The 19,758-nt window shown below is 40.1% G+C and overlaps 1 protein-coding gene and 1 pseudogene across 1 annotated transcript in view; both read right to left on the bottom strand.

The window, feature by feature from the left end:
- The window catches only part of F9 (coagulation factor IX), a gene marked incomplete at its 5' end in the record, with an annotated part of 27,081 nt that extends 7,922 nt beyond the window's left edge, over nucleotides 1-19,159 (bottom strand). The window contains 5 exons of the mRNA XM_008584386.1: nucleotides 5,689-5,894; nucleotides 8,880-9,008; nucleotides 14,537-14,650; nucleotides 18,781-18,805; nucleotides 18,996-19,159. Coding sequence (XP_008582608.1) covers nucleotides 5,689-5,894; nucleotides 8,880-9,008; nucleotides 14,537-14,650; nucleotides 18,781-18,805; nucleotides 18,996-19,159 — 638 coding nt within the window. The remainder of the gene's footprint in view (nucleotides 1-5,688; nucleotides 5,895-8,879; nucleotides 9,009-14,536; nucleotides 14,651-18,780; nucleotides 18,806-18,995) is intronic.
- LOC103600148 lies at nucleotides 6,642-7,461 on the bottom strand (annotated as a pseudogene).
- Nucleotides 19,160-19,758: the final 599 nt, after the last annotated feature.

Here is a 19,758-nt window from a genome sequence, read left to right on the forward strand (position 1 = left end):
TCAAAGCTGGGACGGGGGTGGGGGGCGGGGGACAGGGCTTGTCGCCGCAGAGGGTTCCTGGGAAGCGACCGTCGCAAGCGAGGCGCGGCTAGGTCAGCTGCTGCCTCCAGCCGGGCAAGCTGAGCTTGAAGCCCCAGAACAAAGCGGACGAGCTACGTGGACGGTGAACGTGGCTCCCCAGGGTCTGGTAGCTGGACTGGATCTCAGCGATCTCCCAGCCTGCTCTAATTTTTCGCCAGGTGAACGAATGCCCTCCACACGCCCTCCTATGGGGTTATCCAGCCTCTGCTGTCCCCAGTGACAGAACAGCTCTTCGAATCAATAATTGGACAAACATTTGTTAACCAAAGTTTGCTCCCAAAGCTGCTCAGCCTACGTCACCTACCCTGTGGCTGGGGAAAGGGTTTCTCAACCAAGGCCGGAATCTGCCTGCCGGCCTGCAACTTTAGCCCATAGGTCCACAAATCTTTTTTCCTCTGTGGCTCCTGCAAACAGCTCACCTAAACCTTTTCTTTAACAGACTAAACATTTTCAGTTTATTTAAGCCTTTCGTTATTCCAGATGAAATGAAACTCTCCATGTTTTTTGTGGGATTTCTTCACCCTGTGATCACTTTACCAACCCCTCCCCCCCAGTCTCACCGCCAGTTTGAAAGGTAAAAGAATCAATTCTGAATAGAAAGACCCACAGACTTACAGCCAACTGATATTTAACAAAGGCATTGTCAAATACATTGGGAAAAAGACTGCCTCTTCAATAAATGTTGCTGGGAAAATTAGATATCCATAGGCAGAAGAATGAAACTAGACCTGTACCTCTCACCATATACCAGAATCAACTCAAAATGGATTTGAAGACTTAGTATAAGATCTGAAACCATCAAACTCCTAAGGAAAAATACAGGGAAACACTTCAGGAATTAGGACTGAGCAAAGACTTCATGAACAAGACCCCAAAAGCACAGGCAACAAAAGAAAAAATAAGCAAATGGGACTATATCATGCTAAAAAGCTTCTACACAGCAGAAGAAACAATCAACAGACTGAAATGACAACATACAAAGTGGGAGAAAATATATGCAAACTATACATCCAACAAGGGATTAATATCCACAATATACAAGGAACTCAAGCAACTACACAGTAAAAAATCAAATAACCCAATTAAAAATGGGCAAAGGAACCGAATAGACATTTTTTTGTTTTGTTTTGTTTTTTCCTTTTTGTCTTTTTTCATGTCCGGCAACGGATTGCAACCCTCAGTGTCGCGCCCGTACCGGACCGGGACCGGCAACGGGATCGTAACCCTCGGTGTTGCTCCTGCACCTTGCTCAGCCAGTGAGCGGGAACCGGTCTGTATGTGGGATCCGAACCCTCGGCGGGAGCGCCACTGCGCTCCTAAGCGGCGCACTGTAGCAGTGTGCCACCGGGCCGGCCCCGAATAGACATTTTTTGAAGAAAGACATACAAATGGCCAACAGGCACTTAAAAAAAGGCTCAATGTCACTAGTCATCAGGGAAATGCAAATTAAAACCACAATGAGATATCACCTCACCCCAGTCAGACTGGCTATAATCAAAAAGATGGAGAATAATACACGCTGGCAAGGATGTGGAGAGAAGGGAACACTCCTGCACTCTTGGTGGGACTGTAAATTAGTACAACCACTATGGAAAACAGTATGGAGGTTTCTAAAATACCTACAAATAGAACTACCATGTGATCTAGCAATCCCACTTCTGGGTACATACCCAAAGGAATGGAAATCATCATGTTGAGGGGACACCTGCACTCTCATGCTCATCGCAGCTCTGTTTACAATAGCCAAGACATGGAACCAACCTAAATGTCCACCAACGGACAACTGGATAAGGAAGATGTGATATATATGCACCACGGAATGCTACTCTGTCATAAAAAAGAATGAAATTCTGCCATTTGCAGCAGCATGGATGAACTTGTAGAAAATTATGTTAAGTGAAATAAGCCAGGCACAGAAGGAAAAGTACCACATGTCTTCATTCATAAGTGGGAGCTAAGAGAGAAAGAAGGAAGGAAAGAAAGACCACGGTGGTGCATTGGACTTGCAGAGGGAGAGAGCACACCTAGGGTTGCAGAGTGGGTTGGGGCAGGGAGGGAGGGGGATTAATTGGGTGGGGGACATGGGGAATAATTACAATTTGTGGTAATGGGCATGCTGATAGTATTGATCTGGCCATCACATCTTGGGCACAAGTGGGGAAGGCCAGCTTTGTACCTCATGAATATGCATAATCAATTAAAAAAGTCAACTAGAAGGAGGAAAAAAACAATAAGAACAAAAAATCTGAATAGAAAGGCTTTTATGAAGCATTAGCATTTTAAAACACTCTTTTCTAGGTGACATTGGTAAACAGCATTTCATATTTCAGAGCCAGAAATTTAATGTTTTGGCCACTGAAACCCCAGGTGTTGCTTGCTTTCTTTTTATACCTTGGCAAGTTTGTCACAGTCTTGTCTGCGATTAAATCTAGCGTCTTCACCCTACAGGTTAACCATGATGTGGAGAGCTGGCCCATTCACAACTCAGGAGAGATTCTGGTTTGTTTCATTTGCTGTTCCATCTTTGTCTAAAAGTGAACTTTGCACACTCAATTTAGCTCATATTTTTTTGAAAACCAGTAACCTTTCCTGAGGAACCGGGTGGAGGTGGGTGTGGAGAGACCTCTGGTGAGGAAGGAAACAATGCAGAAGTATGACAGTGTCTTTCTCAAGTATCCTAGAAGGTAGGGAGATTCCTCTAATTTTGGAAATTTTTTACCTTTGGAAAAGAATAAAACCTAGAGCTTTGTATGTCTTCAAGTCAGTAATCTCAGTTTGTATGGATGAAAGAGGGAGTGAAAGCGTGTGTGCTTGTGCATGTGTGCACACGTGTGTATGAGTGTTCTTGAACACTCCAAATGATCTCGGCTAGGCAGGAAAAAGAGAACAGGTACAATAATGGTTACTGTGCAGGGAGACGGACACAAAAAGATTTCAAATGATGTGTACCATTTATATCTTCTTCCTCACAGAACAGCTACAACTGTCCTCTCCTCTGCTTGCAAAGAAAATGAAATGTCTTCTAGAGTTACTATATTTTTAAAGGAAAGATCTGCATTATTAAAACATTGGAAAGCATCTGATTTACAGGGCGTGGGTGGGAAGCAGAGATTATGTGACTAAATTGAAACTTTAGACCTCTTTTTTTAGCTCTCACTTAAGAGTATTCGCCATTTCATTTCTGGGGTGACAAAAGGACAATGTTAAGCCCACAGTGCATGCATCCTGGGATTTAAAAAAAAATCCTGGTGTGTTTCTTTTTTTTTAAAGGAAGTCATCTTCTTAGTTAATAATTTGAGGGTACTTCAACAAGTTCATGGAAAGATTCATGTTATTTATTATTATTATTTTTTTGTCTTTTTTTCGTGTCCGGCAACGGATCGCAACCCTCAGTGTCGCGCCCGTACCGGACCGGGACCGGCAACGGGATTGCAACCCTCGGTGTTGCACCCGCATCTCACTCAGCCAGTGAGCGGCCGGTCTGTATGTGGGATCCGAACCCTCGGCGGGAGCGCCGCCGCGCTCCGAAGCGGCGCACTGTAGCAGTGCGCCACCGGGCCGGCCCCCTCATGTTATCTTTTAATTCTATTTTCCCACAAACTTTTTGAAGTACCCTTGTACATTCCTGGGTTTCTGGATCCTCCATTCTAAGCACTGCTCTATGTCCCACAAACTTAAGAAAGATAATTGCCATAAAGTAAGATCTTTTGTTGTAACCACCTTATCCATGGAAGTTGGATACATAAGGAATGAAAATGTATGAGAACACAAAAAAAACATAATTAGGTAGAAAGAATTAGGTACGTGAATATTAAATAGAATGAAAGTATAATTAGAGTGGTTGCACTCAAAAGGGATTGTTCAAAGAAAGGTCAATGAAGAAGACCAGTCTTACAAAGAGTCGTTAAGGGTAAAGATGTGGATGAGAGAAGGGAAGGGTTAATGGTGGGTGAGCGAAGCAGCCCTGGTAGGGTGCACTTAAGTAGGGACAGAGGGTGTGTTAAGGGACATAGAGTGTATTTTATTGTCTATAAGATCAGGTCCACCAAATATTGTTTTTTAAAAAAACAAAGATAAAAGAAAGGAAGATACAGAATCTTGGTTGTGATGTTCTGTCACCCTTTGATGACAGAATGCCATACCATTTTCCACAATGTCTGTGCAAATTCCACCCCACCCTCCCATCCCCAGGTATATGTTCAATATGTTATAGTCATTATATTGGAAAATGGCAGGCATTCTGAAGTAATCCTGGCTAGATACATAGTTTCAGAAAATTCCAGTGGTGTTAAACTTGGGGAAATTTACCTGATCCTGGCTTAAATTGTTACCTGCTTGATGATTGCAAAGTCTTTAAGGCTAATAGTTTCTGATGGCAGAAGGTCCAACCTCAGTATAGAAAACACTTTGGAGTGAAACATCCTTGAAATCACTACCAAATCATGATTGTGGCCACTAGGAAGTTTTAAGTTAGACTAAACTATTATAAGTGCTGTCCAATAGAAATTTCTACAGTGATAGAAATGTTCTATCTATACCAGTGTTGCCCAATACAGTAGCCATGGCTACATGTAGCTATTATGCACTTGAACTGTGGCAGCTGTGATTGAAGAATTGAATTTTAAATTTTATTTAATCGTAGTTAAATTTTAAATTTAAGTAGACACATGTGGCTACTGGTTACCTTATTGCACAGCACAACTTTAGATAAGGACCAGCCTGGCTCCTTGGCTGGGGTGCAGGTAGGGGCTCCTATTCCTTCTCATAGATGGAATCACTTAGGCTTTAGCTGTACACTTACTTACAACCCACATTTTGCTACAAATCTAGCTCTTGGATGTTGTATCAAAAATGTGCACAGGTAATTCCGCACATGTGGGTGGTCTGCAAACCACACTTGGAAAACTAGGTACCATGAGTCTGTCATTAGGTATTTTGGACCCTGGCTTCTGTAACAAGTTTGTTTCCTCTGGACCAATGGTTTTGAAACTGTAGTGTGTATCAGAATCACCTGGTAGGTTTGTTTGCACATGGATTGTGGAGCTCCACCCCCAGAGATTCTGATTCAGTAGGTCTGGGGTGGAAGCATAAAATTTGTGTTCTAACAAGTTCCCAGATGATTGTGATGCTACTACACTTTGAGAAACACAGCTGTGGACCAAGCCCCTATCTCATATCCTGCTTCCAGGAGCCTAGTTCTTGCCTTAACCCTTCCTACTCGAGTTCTTTTCTTGACTCCCTTTGAAATAATCCAGTTTCTCTGGGCCTAGAGACTTTCTGACTCTCATCAGTTTTGCCAGGGGCTGAAGTGGAAGTACCAGTGACCTCTTTCCTGGACTTCCCGATTGATCAGTTGCTTGTCTGGAATCCTGCTATGCTATTTTCTTGATGCCAAATTCTTCTTGACCCCATATGGTAGCTGTGCCTGGACTTGTGTTTCACCAACTGCTCACACATGGGAGGTTTCTCATATTGCTTCATGCTGAAACTTGCCTAAATACTTCTCTGATCCCAATAGGTCTGTTTAGTGTCCTAGCCTCAGTCTCCCACCTGGCTTGTCCCTTGCAAGCTGAGTTCCAGTTTCGACACACCATCAGTATAGAGTACCTGCCAAGGGAATTGACCTGGTTTGGCGTTTTCTCCACCAACAATCCTAGTGAAGTCTTTAAATGACTGGGTGCTTTGAGTGACGTTATCCAAAATGGTTTCATCTTCAGTAGAATTTTCATTGTCTATATTGGAAAAAATAGTCTCAGCACGGGTGAACGTCTCAGAATTGGATGAAACAGAAACTCTTCCACATGGAAATGGCACTAGAAAAATAGAAAAAAAATAGTAGTCTGATATATCTCATTGGCAAACAGAACATGTATTTCAAAAATTGACAACAAGACTCATCATCCTTGTCACTTCCTAGAATCAGGCCCAACAATTTTTTTTATTTTAAATCTAATGAATGAATGTCAAACTAAATGGTTGATTGCATTATTTTTGTTGAAAGTTTTCAAGCCCATCATGAAAAGAACATTTGGCTCAGGAATTCATCATCTTTACAAAAATAGGTATTCCGGAATCAAGTTTGGTAAAATTTTTATAGAGTCTAATGACTTTCTGTTTAGTTTCTTTACTAAAACGTCTTACTCCCAAGTGCCGTGCCTGGATGGAATTCTGATGATTTTGCCATGTAACTTCAAGTTTAGAATTAGGTAAATAGGATTTCTGCTGCTTATCATTTACAGGGTTTCTTTTGAAGACTAGAATACCTTGTAGATTTCAACATGGGTTTTAGGTATTTGCTGGGGAGAGATCATTGTGATTCAATTACCTGGCTGTCAAATATTAACCAAATAAATCACTAGTATGATTATCACAGCCATATTCACCCTGGACCTGGCCATTTTTTTTCCCCCTTGGGTTGGTTTGATTTCCTAAAAAGAGAAATCATCTACTAATACATTGGGGACCACGCAAATGGAAATTGATTTTTTTGTTTTTGTTTTTTTCCAGAGTCTCAGTCTTTAATCACCATAGGGCCTCACGCACACACTCATGCTCGGGCTTCAGATCTTGTTGAAAGCAGCCATGTCCACACTCTGCACGTGCTCCTCAAACTTGGTGATCTCCTCTTCCAGCAAGTCAGTCCCCACCTTGTCGTCCTCTACCACACACTGGATCTGCAGCTTTCGGATGCCATAGCCCACGGGCACCATCTTGAAGGCACCCCAGACTAGCCCATCCAGCTGGATGGAGTGCACACAGGCCTCCAGCTGGGCCATATCTGTTTCATCATCCTGGGGCTTGACGTCCAGGAGGATGGTGGACTTGGCCACCAGCACAGGCTTCCTGGCTTTCTTCTCTGCCTACTGCCACTGCCTCTCCTCCCGCAGCCCCGCCACCTCCTTATTCTCCTCCTCCTCATCACGGCCAAACAGGTTGATGTCATTGTCCTCATCGTCCTCTGCTGGCATAGCTCCACTTGGCACATGGGAGACACGTGCTGGGTCTGTGGGGCTGTGGCCCGGTGGGTGGGCGAGCTCTTCTCCAGCAGGCTCAGCCAGGCCTCCAGCTTGGAGATGGCCTGCTGCAGGTCCTGCACCATGCCTCGCAGGTTCTGGTTCTCCACTTCCAGGCTGGTGATCCTGACAACAAGCTTCCAGCCAGAGATTTCTGAATGTTCTCTCTGGCTCCTGTCATGTCTCGGAGCATCATGCTGGCGCCATTCTCCTGCATGGAGGAGCCAGACACAGGCCCGTTCACCTGCTCATAGAATTTCCTTTCTGCATCATCATATTTGAACTTGTCGAACCAGATCTTCTCGTGTACTAGGAAGTTTGTAACCATTTTTCTGACGCCAGCCAAGGACGCGGGGACCGAGTGGGAGGGAGTCAAATGGAAATTTGTAGTCAAACAAAGTCACCCCATACTTCATTTTCTTTTCTCACTTTCCTTCTAGCCACATTCCTTATAACAGACATTTCTATAGCAACCAGCTGCGACAAAGTACCGTGAAGACAGCATGTGGTTGAAAAAACAGGAAATAAGTTCAAAATACTTATGTATAAATATACATGATCAACAATGGCTAGAGAAAAGGGACCATTATCATTGAGAAGGCAGAAAAGCTTACTTTACGTTTGGCCTACTTATTCTGCTACAGCTAAGGCTACATTGAAATATAACACTTAATAGTTAGAGATGGTTCTCAATTCTTTTTCTCTTTTATAAGTTAGCAGGGCTCGTAAGGGTTTAGCTACTGTGCCACCTATCTGCACCGGATGTTAGGTTTTTAAAGTTAACATACACGTACTCACATACACATGCTCCTCCCGAGGTAGGCTAGCTTTGAGGCAGCTTATGTGAAAAACCAGGCAGAAGGACAGGCAAGCAGTCCTTGATGCATTAGAGACTCTTCATTTTAATTGCAGCATATATGCTCCTGGTTTTTTTCTTTAATTTCCTCTGCCTGGTGCATTGCTCAGATAGGTATCGAATCCAATTATAGAGGAAAGGTGCACAATCTAATGTACCAATTTAATAAAATATCAGACTTTGGAAATGCAAAAGAAATATACTGAGTTTGCTTCAAAAAGGCCCCCATTTATCCAATATAATTGATCCTGCAGAGCCTACTTTTTTAATCAAAAGTTTCTATTGCTTTCGTCTTCAGAGAAGAGCATGTAAGTATGGAGTGGAGATGTCCTGAATACACCAATCAGCTGTCAACATGGTGGTGTGGTTGACATGACTGGGAACGTTGCTTTGTCCACTGCTGTATAGATTGTGCTGTATTAAGTTCCTAGCAGAACTTAATACAGCTAGTGGCTGGAATCATTCTGACACGAACTGTTTAAACTCAGCTTGAGACCCAAGTATAGGAAATAACTTTCTCAGAGTAAACTAGCCAGGCCCTGACAGAATCATGCTTAAAATTCACCATCTTTGTACTGGAAGCTTATCATTCAGTCAACCTTTTGTGTTCTTTTTTTGGTACAGTATTATCACATTAATTTGACTTGATGAATTACAAATATATATATATAGAAATTACGCAAATCGCTTTCTTTGTGACATAAAAGTCAGAGAAAAAGGTTGGACACAGAAAAGAATTCAGGCTGTACATAATTACAGAATTTATATTTAAAATGATGGTGCAATTTGGAAAATTAATCTGTCTAATTCAAGCTTTTCTATGATTTCAAAAGGAAGTAGATACAAATAGGGATTAAAATTATGTAGGCTAGTTAAAATGAAGGTTCAAATATAGATTTTCTTTTAAAAAAACTTATTTAGATTCTGACCTATTGGTTCACAGGACTTTTGGTCTTCTGCAAGTTGGAATCCCTCAGTACAGGAGCAAACCACCTTGCTATCAGCAGTGTTTTTACAAAACTGCTTGCATCCGCCATTCTTAATGCTACACGTTGAATCTGAAAGAAAGCAAAATCAACAGTAATAGCATCATTTAACACGCATTTCTAAAAACTACTGACTCATATATGGGTCAAATATAAGCTGGGTGCATTCATGGTAAGAAACTTGGGAGCTTGAGCTAAGAATAGAAAGAGAGGTCAAATAAAATTCTCATTAAGGTAAAAAAAAATGGTGGTAGCAATATATTTGATTTGGCATGAAATTAAGTGTTAAGATATTCTACTTTTGCTAAATCATTAGCTGCAATTAAAAACACCTGTTTGTTGGAGTATAACATATATTCAGAAAAGTACAGTACTTTAATACAAGTTTTCACAAAGTAAGTGCACCTGTTTAAACACTAAACGGATCAACACATAGGACATTATCAACAGCCCAGAAGCTCTCCTAATGCCTTCTCCCAATCACTCCATCCTTCCTCCTTTTCAAATTACCCAGGCTTTTAACACAGTGAACAGTTTTGCTAGTACATGAACTTCATATAAATAGAAGCTCACAATATGAACTCTTCTGTGTCTTCCATCTAACGTTTTGTCTGTGAGATTATCCATAACAATAGCTCACTTACATTGCTGTGTAGTATTCTATTGTATTAATATTACAACTTTTATTCATCCATTCTACTGTTGATTGATATTTGGAGTGTTTGCAGTTTTGGGTTCTTATTTATAATGCTGTACTAAACATTCTTGTACATATCTTTTGGTAACATAGCATGCATTTTTAGCAGATTTATACTAATGAGCGGAATTATTGGATCATATGTTCAGGTCTAGTAGATACTGCCAAGCAGTTTTTTAAAATGATTGAACAAATTTAAATTCCCACCATCAGTGTATGAGAGTTCCAACTATTAGATATACATATTACAGATATCTTCCTTCACTCTGTGACTTGCCTTTTCACTCTAAATAGTGTCTTTTGCTGAACAGAAGTTCTTAGTTTTAATATAGTTCAATTTATCAGTCAAAACAGAGTACTTTTTGTATTCTGTTTAAGCAATTTTTGCTTACCCCAGGGTCATAATTATCAAACTTTATTGATTTATATTTCTTGTTAAGATCTTTAGTACACTTGGAATTGACTATGGTATATGGTATGAGGTAGGGATCCAGATGCGTTTTTCCCCATATGGATATCTAATTGACCCATCACTATTTATTGAAAACACCAACCATTCCTTACTTCACTGTGGTAGCACCTCTGCCATCAGTCAAGCCTCCATTTATGTGCAGGTATGTTTCTGGACTCTTCATTGTGTTCCATTGATTTATTTGTGTATTCTTGAGTCAATACCATACTGTCTTAATTAATGTAAGTCTATAATAGAATCTAGCTGACATCTGCTGAGTTAAAAAAAAAAACAGGCTCTGCCCTTGGGACTGTTTTTGTCTCTAGAGCAGTACAGGAACACTGTGAATATAAGACACCTTTTGCCTTACCTACATGCTCAACAACAGTACAGCTTTCAACAGAAATGCTCAGTTCTCAGTGTAATTATAACATTGAATGTTTGAAAATGAGTGACCGTATTACATACTTCCTATATGCCACCTTAGTTCCTCTCAGACTCACTTGTGTCTTTTTCCAGCTTTGTGGTGATCAGCTCTGCTTGGACTTCAACTGATCTCATATGCGTGTAGCCCTGAATTGCCTTGGCTCATAGCTATACTATGTGACTTTTGCCTCTTGCCTTGGGGCTTCCTTGTTGATGTTGAGGCATGGGATGCCGTATGACTCTCTGGGTGCCCAAGCATGCCTAACTTGGAAATGTGGAGGAGTTAAGGCTGCATAGGCTGAAATTTTGACCAATGGGAGACAGATGCTGGTGGACAAATTCTTTCACCTCTTCTTTCTTCTCAAGTGGACTATCATGTGGCCAGTTTATATGGCTTTTTGGAGACAGTCCCAGGAGATGAAGCAATCAGTTGCAGTTATAGGCAAGCAGTTTGACAGCTCATCCTCTTATTGGTTCTCCTTTCCTTGCTGCCTCACTCTCCTGTCCCTTATTCTTGCCCCCTAGCACTGCACACCTTAGTAAATAAGCTTGTGTCACAGGCTCTTTTTTCTGGGGGAATGCAGGCTATCCCAGTGACTATATGATTTTGAAGTATATATCATGAATTTTTAAGTGACAAATCTAAACTCTTACACTCTATTTTACGTATGCTAGCATAAACTAATGTAATAATTAGCTCATAGTTCTTACTGATACTTCAGGAAATACAGGGAGTCAAATCAACTGTTGCCAGATGGACAAAGGAACCAGCCTGAGCTTTAACTTTTGATACCAATAATTTACTAAGTGCATGATCCAACTATTTGGGATTTGGTCTTTTACTATTATTTTTAGGACCTTTCTCCTCACTAATAATGATAACGTCCCTGGTTCTTTTCATGTTGCTAGCTATCATTTTGTTGCTACAAAGTGATACTAAAGTGTTCAGCCAAATCAGGTACCACCTATAGAAAGTGTTCACTCAATATGAGATTGTGATAAATTAACAGTGGTAGGTGGTAGGTGTAGCCTGGTTTTGTCCAGAGCAGACACAATGGGAAAGAGTAAACTCAGTGTGGTTTTCCCAATTCTGATTCTGTGTCCTTGGCTAAATAACCAGACTCTTGTATCATTTTCCTCATTTGTCATTGCCCTTTATTTCCTAGTATGTTACTGCTGCTGTTGGTCTCTGGCTGGGTCTGTGCATGTGGTGGGAAATATTGCTGCCTAATCAGCAATCTTTTGCCCTTGGGTAAAAGGCTCAAGATTCTACACATGGAATGACAATGCAAAGAATTCCAGGGGAGAAGTCCCTAGAATAGCACCTAAGGAACAATCAGAATGGGACTTATTCATCAATTATTAAGTTCTTAGATGCCAAGCAGTATGTTGGCTATGGGTTCTTCCTGGTCCTGACGCTGGTCTCACAAAATATCTTTTGAGGAACATCTCAAAGCATCTGTTCTTCTTCTCCATGTTAGCACAAACACTATTTCTAATTTCCTTCATGCCTACTACAAAAGTTATGTTCTGCTTTACTTTACTGTCTTCATCTTCCCCGATATATCAATTGATGTGATAACCGAAGACTAGACAAAAGATGTTCTATTGAATGCTTACTACAAAATATGCTGTTATTCAACTAAACTCAACATATTTCTTTTTTTTTCCCCCCTCCACAGAAATACACAGTAAATAAAACAGTAGTGTCTGTGATGTTCTGGAAAAAAGAGAAAAATAAAAGAGTGTTTATGCACTTGTGATTTTTTTCTTTCTATCCTACCTTAGTGTTGAAAAATGCCTCTTGGACTCTTTAGAGAGGACAAGAGTGACCGAATTCTTACAGACCTTGATATATCTGAAAGAGATTCGAATTTGATATGCAGCTGGTGACATACAGAGGTCTTTATTGTAGCCAAAGGGACCCAATAGCCAATTAATTGTTATTCTAACTAGAAAGCATACCCTGAATGTTTGCACACCTCTCCCCCAGCAAAGAGCCTGACGAACAAGGAAAAAAGAAAACAAAAGGTCTTAAGAATGGAAATCTCCTCCTTTTTTCCAAGACAGTGTAAGGCAAGACTCTCGGGGCCCAGATACTCCATAAACTGTGCTATCCAGTAGCTTTTGAGATTAGTCTTTAGTTCAGTTTGAAACAACAAGCTTAAATGGGAATTTGTATATTCTTTTGCTATTGCTTTCCTCTAGTGTCTGAGATAAAGGGCTTTGTGAGAGAATTCCCATTTTTGTTTCTGAACTGAGCTGAAAAGATTTTTCTAAACCTTGATCAAATTGGCTGGGTGAGATCAATAAACCCCAGTGGCCAGCTGTGGTGGTGGCAGCAGTACAACTGCAGAGCCCCAAGCAAACCACAATGTGGGAACCCAAGAGTATCGAGATGTACACTCAGCATTTTTGATGTGTGGACCATAACCTCACACATGTAGCAAACCCTGTTACAGAAGTTTTGTGCTTATGTTTACACCCCTCAGTGCTATTCTCATCCTTTTAAAGTGTCTTTATTTTTAAACTAGATAAAGACATTCATATTTTCAATTACAGTTCACTACATTGTGCTCTTCAGTCGTAACTGAGACTAATGGAGTTATTTATCCCCTCGGTTCCAACAGTTATATTATTTAAGCCAACAATGAGTAGCTACTCCAAAGATTTCTGTAGATTTTCATAACAGCAGAATCAAATTTATCTAGGTAAATCTGAATTTGAAATTACAATCTTTTGGATGAAAGTAGCACTTCAGAGATGTTAAACCAATTGACACAGCTGCAGGAAAGGTAACCCAGGCATTGGTTTGTCCCCACACTGGGAAACCTAAGGAAATGGCAGTCCAAGCCAGGTGTACTAGCTCATCCACCTGCATTCATTTTTTTCTTTCTTTTTAAATGTTTTTTGCCCTGTAACCTTTTCCTTTTCTCAGCTTCTAAGATCTTTCAGATCTCAAAGGAAGATGATCAATGAATTTCTCTTTAGTGCTGAAAGGATTTCTGAACAACATTACAGGTGACTTTTTCCCCCCTTTCTCAATAGGACAAGTGCACCTACTACATTTTATTTCATTTTATGCCTTTTTCATCTGTCAGGCAGATTGCTATAATGCTGTCATAGAGTCCTGATAATTTTCTACTCTTTGTCCTTAGTCATGTAGGCTGTGGTGTCAAATTCTTTCCTTGGGATTGAATCTTTGTTTTTCTGGAGTTTCAGAGTAGAAAGAGAATCCCTCATTAGCACTGTGTGCTTTTCACAATCACGTTACTGGTAATATTGTATCCAGAAGTAATAAACAAGTAGGTAAAGGACTTTGGGATTTACTGATCCAGTTACCAGCACGTCAGCAAAAATATATTCCAGGCTATGAGAAGAAAAGGTTTACAATGATCCTAGTTTGCTATGTAACTCTTTTGATGTAATCAATATAGTCAAATTCAGGAATGAGCTCTAATTTTTGTCAACAAATTTAGCATGTGAAATGGTTTGCATGCATGGAGAAGTTCCTATTATATGGGATAATTGGCCTGTTCTATACTTAATTGACTTCCCTTGTCTATGTTGTTAGCAATTTAGTCATGAGTTCAAACAATTTTATGGGTTCAATTTTCTCTGAATTTTGAGTGTAGTAGTTAGAAGCATGTGTTTTGGTCAAACTGAAGTTCGAGTCCTGGCTAAACCTTTTATGCTTCTGTAATTTTGAGCTTTTGAAGCTGCAGTTTTCCTATCTGCAAAGAATGGGGGTTGTAATGATACCGACCACATATGGTTGTATTAAGGATTAATAAGTTCAGTAAATAGAACATCATTACCACTTAACATTAGCTACCAAATATTGTTATTGCTCTTAATATAGTTTCTTGAACTCATGTCCTGAAAACTGTGACTACAGATGAATATTTATAAGCTTTGAAAGTATATGTTTTTAAAAGGAAATTATGATACATAAATATTGCATTTTTCAGTTTCATCTGGTTTCAAAGGGAAACTTTGAGCCATGCGTAATCAAAAAATACTTACCTAATTCACAGTTCTTTCCTTCAAATCCATATCGACACCAGCATTCATAGGAATTAATGTCATCTTTACAACTGCCGCCATTTAAACATGGATTGGACTCACACTGATCTCCATCTTTGAGATAGGTTAAGAAACTGAATTAGCAGATAACCTGCTTTAAATGCCCAGTCCTCCCCTGTGTAGACTCTTGTGGATGGGAGTCGGATTTTAGGGTCAGAGCAGAACTACTGACCTGGAAGCCACCTGCTTTTAGGTATATGATGTTCCTGTCCTCCTGAGTTTCTGAAAGCCACCCAAGCAAAGGTTCTTAGGCTAACACTGTCCTAGGAAATTGCCCCGAGGAAGGCGTGTACATAGTTTATGCAGCTCAAGGGGAGAGGGAAAAGAACATCTTTGTTTAGAAATGTACTATATTAGCATAGAGTGAGAAGGATTTTCACTCCTTCCTTAAGAATGATGGCAAAGTTAATTCCAAATCAAATCAAATTACTTCAAGAAATATAATCTATGTGTCATGCAAGGCCTGCTCTATCACAAGTTTTGCAGAGCAAGCTGAGCTAGATAATATGTGGTCCTTCTGCTCAAGGAACTGGCAGCCTAGGCATGAAGCAAATGCATCTACTTCCTTGTACTGTCATTTAACTTGTAAGTATCATGTGCAGTAATGGTTCAAGACAATAGAAAAGATGCCAGAAGCATCTGTTACTGCTAAAGATATTCTTATATTGATGAGTTGGGTTCCAAATGGTCAAGGTAAAGTGAGAAATAACATTTGGTAGATCGTAAAGAATTTGAAAAGATTCTGCAATGTGCTTTGTTTATGTATAGATTGGCTATGTTTCCATTCTACCTTTCCTGAAGTTTCTACATCTGCAGAGTTCTTGAAAGCCTTTGAAGACACTCCTGGTATAAAAACAGAAGGAAGGAACAAGCGAGAGGGGAAGGGAAGGGTCAGGATGAGAAAGAAACCTTTAAGCCTGGTTTCTTAGCACTCTTCCTCATTCTGGCCTTCTAAGGAAGCTTCAGGAGAGAGGGATGGACAGAACTACAAGGGAGACTGGCAAGCACTCCAAGCTAAGAAAAATATCTCTGAAGAAAAAATGAGAGCTAGATCAGTAGGACTCAATAGATGAGAAAGAAAAGAGTAAGAGATGAAGATGACACTAAGAATCAAAGAATGAGAGAAAAGGGGGAAGTCGAAGACAAGTTTCTCATGATAGACCATACTTTATGGCAAAATTCACTTGCATCTAGTGTGTAGATTCCTGCCCGTTCTCTTTTCTCTCTGTCAGAAGCATCTATCCAGGTTCCATTGACTAAGGGACTAATATTCCTTTCTCAGAAATAGTCCCTCTCTGGAAAATCTGCTTGCTGTAAAAATTAGACCTTGTCCCCTCTGCCCCTTGATCCAATGTGCTTTTGCACAGATACTTCAATTTGTTCCAATTCTTTGAAAACAAAATACTTTATCTCTAGTTTATTATTATTGATGTTCAGAACTGGTCTAAAAAACAAGCTACATTTGCACTTTATGTTATAGACCAACAAATGTGAATTATTTAGGATGTTTCGCTGAAAGGGTCTGGGCTTCCCGCCAGCTACAGAGGAACTCATTTGCTGAAACACATCTTTAAAATTAGTGTCATTTTATCTTGCATTTAGTCCTCCTTTGGGTTCTTATCTGGGTGTACTTTGTGCTGAGGCAAAGCCATAGACAGTAGGGGTCAAAGACAACAAGAGACAAGACGTTGCCAAGTGAGAAATTCCTGCTTAAGACTACTAGGTTCCTGTTTAATGAATAACTGCATTTAAATTTGGAGGCCATGAGGTGTAACAGTGAAAGCAAGGGGTTGGGCAGTAGCGAACTTGGGTTCTCTTCTAGGATTCATGACTCCCCACCTGGGTGTCCTTTGGCAAGTCCCTTAACCTCCCTAAGTCTCAGTTTCCTCTTCTTCCAAATGGAGTTAATAATGCCTTGCTCACAAGAATGGTGTGAGGGTTAAATGTGACAGTCATTCTGTAAACTGTATACTGCTTGACAGATGCTAGTTATTGTAGTCTACGGACCATTCTTCAACCAGGCTCTTAATGGGGTGAGATGATGGCACAGAATGGTACATCAGTGAGGAGCCTGGGTCCTTGTTATATGTGTTGGTTAGGAATCTTCATTGCAAGTGAAAAAAGGCAAGGAGTTTGTTTGTTTTTTGTTCTTGCTTTTGTTTTTGTTGTTTTATTTTCTGGTAGACAAAGCAGTAGTGACTGAATCATGTCCTTTAAGTTCCCCAGGTATCTATACCTGAAGTATGACAAACAATGCACCTATGTGACCTAGAAGGCAGGGGTCCAACTTCAAAATATGTTCCTGGGGTGGGGGTGGGGTGTGTGGGGGTGAGCAATGAGGGGATCATGGGGTTTAAATAGAGCCAGAATTTTTTTTTTTAAAGTAGACATCAATTTCCTTTAAGAAATAAACTATAAGATTCAAAGCTTTAAATTCCGTGGGAATAGAGAGTAAGAAGACTTGTTTGAAGTAACTTTAGGGGGCTATCTCAGTAGAAATGGTAGCATTTATCACTAAGAACAAGGAAAGGTAGATAAAGCAATATAACAGAGTGAACCTCGTTTTCCTCTCACGACTTATAATAAAAGTGGAGGAATTATGAGTTACGAGGGCATGTGAATGTCCTGTAGTGTCTCCAGATGAGGAACTGTAAAAAACAGAATTGGATCTCATATTGATGGAACTCAGTGAATTTGGTGTCCAGGTTAATTGTTTCTATCCATGCAAATGGCCTGTGGTAAGTCAACCTGTGAAACTTACCCTCCCTCAAAATCCTACTGCTGGAGGAAGGAAGGAAAGAAAGACCACAGTAGGCGGTGGTCTTACAGACGGAGGGAACATTCCTAAGGCTACGAAGCGGAGTGGCAGGGAGAGGGGGAGGGGGAGGGAGATTGGGGGATAATTGAGTGGGGACATGGGGTACAAAAACAATTTCTGGTAATGGATATGCCCCCAGTATGAATCTGGCCCTCACATCATGGGCACGAGGGGTGACAGGTAGCTTTGTATCTCACGGATGTTCATAATAAAAATAAATAAATAAATTAATTAATTAAATTAAATATTCAGAGTTAGGTATGATGCTAACATTACCTGGTTGTTGAGAAAAATCCTTAACAACTGTAATGAACAAATATAAAACTAATGTAAAAATAATTGTTATTAGAATAAAAACTTTATTTTTCTCAGGAAAAAACAATCCTACTGCTGGATTTTGAATTAGTTTTAAAATTCGTTGTCATTAAATTTGGACTTTTTCTCCTTTTGGTCAATTCATTGGACAAATGTTTACAGAGTCTATTTGTTACAGACAAATTTGTTCTAGGTGTTGCGAATATATCAATGAACAAAACAATGGAATATCCCTGCCAACATGAAGCTTGCATTCTAGTGGGATGGGACTAATAAATGATCCATAGTGTAAGTAAGAAAATGATATATGTTCGATGGTGCAAAGTGCTATTGGAAAACATGGAGCAGGATACGAGTGTCTAGAGTGGTGAGGCTACGGGATGGGGGCAGGTTGAAGTATTAATAGATAATCAAGGTTGGCCTCATTGCGATGGTGACATTTGGGCAAAGACCTGAAGGAAGTGAAAGAGCAAGGCTAAGGGAAGCTGGGAACAGCCAGGTAAAAGAAATGGCCCGATAAAGCCTCTAAGGTGGGGGCATTCCTCGAATGTGCAGGGAGCAGCACGAAGGACAGGATCGCTGGAGACCCGCGTGCAAGGAGGAAAGCAGTAGAGGAGGTTAGAAGGGCAAAGGGAAGGGTGCGGAAGGAAAACTGTGGAAGGCCACGTAGGCCATCAGAACGAGGAAGACTTTCAAGCAATAGACATTTAAGCATTTAAGTCAATCAGCATTCTCTGGTTCTCTACTGAAGACTGCAAATTCTCATTAGGCCCCAAGATACAATCAATTCAGTTTCTTCCTTCCAGCCTCCTGGGGTGGAATGATGTTCTTTGTGAAGCCCCAGGGAGGGGTACATTTATGTGCCAGCTGATATCTCTCCTATACTGGCATAAACTTGTAGTATAGCCCCATTCAGTCATGGGTTAAAGAGTCAAACCGATTCTTCTGAGTCTTTTTAACAGAGTTTAATATTTTACCTATTTATACAGAGAGAAAATATGTCATTCTCAAATTTTTATATGCCAGCTAGAGGATAAAATGAATTGCTTACCAACATACTGCTTCCAAAATTCAGTCTATAAAAAAAAAAAAAAAAGACGACAAGTTAATGGTACCATATAAAGTGTTTTGGTGTTAATTCCTTTATAGCATTTATAATACACATATGTGTATGGAGAGTTCAAAATTCCAAAGAGAAATTTCTTTTCTTTTGAAGTTTTCAATTTTTTGCTCTGCATTTGAAGAATATCATATAGAAATACTCACGGTTTTTTCAGTGTTTTCAAAAACTTCTCGAGCTTCTTCAAAACTGCACTTTTCTTCTATACATTCTCTCTCAAGGTTCCCTCGAATAACCTCTTCCAGTTTGCCTGAATTATACCTCTTTGGCCGATTCAGAATTTTGGTGGCGTTTTCACGATCAAGAAAAACTGAAATATAAAAGAACTACACATTCGCTTTGGAAAAAAGAAAACATCATGAAAATTAAATACATCTCTTAAGAAAGGCTTTGTTTTTAAACCAAGTAATCCCAAAGCCAATTTCTCTTTGGGGCACAGAGCCAAAATCTGCGATGTTTCCACAGTACTGTATACACATGGAGATTTAGGAATTAAAATTCAATTTTACTTTTAGTCAGGAGAGCTCCAGTAATAGAAGGTCAGATTTTCAATCTCATTTGAATTTACTTTGGATGAAAAAGAAAGTTCTCATAAGCAGTTCACTTCACACTTTGTCATCACTTGAAAATAGCTCATTGCAGATCCTTGCAAGGTGATCCATCCCCCTGGCTGAGCTGTGTTTTCAGGAGGCAGTTGCCCAATGACTTTGCAACAAATGTCTCCTGAAGAACAGAAAGCGTCATTGTGGTCCAGCTGTAAATGTGAGACTAGTGTCTCTCACTAGATGGTAAAGTAAAACCACTGCATTAATTTTTTTAATGTTCAAACCCACAACACCTTCAGTGGACATGTGTTATAGGAATTCCAGTGATGCAAGCATTTATCTGGAATTTAAGATGTGGTTTATT

The sequence above is a fragment of the Galeopterus variegatus genome, unplaced genomic scaffold, assembly GCF_000696425.1.
Source record: "Galeopterus variegatus unplaced genomic scaffold, G_variegatus-3.0.2 Scaffold3252, whole genome shotgun sequence".
NCBI lineage: Eukaryota > Metazoa > Chordata > Mammalia > Dermoptera > Cynocephalidae > Galeopterus > Galeopterus variegatus.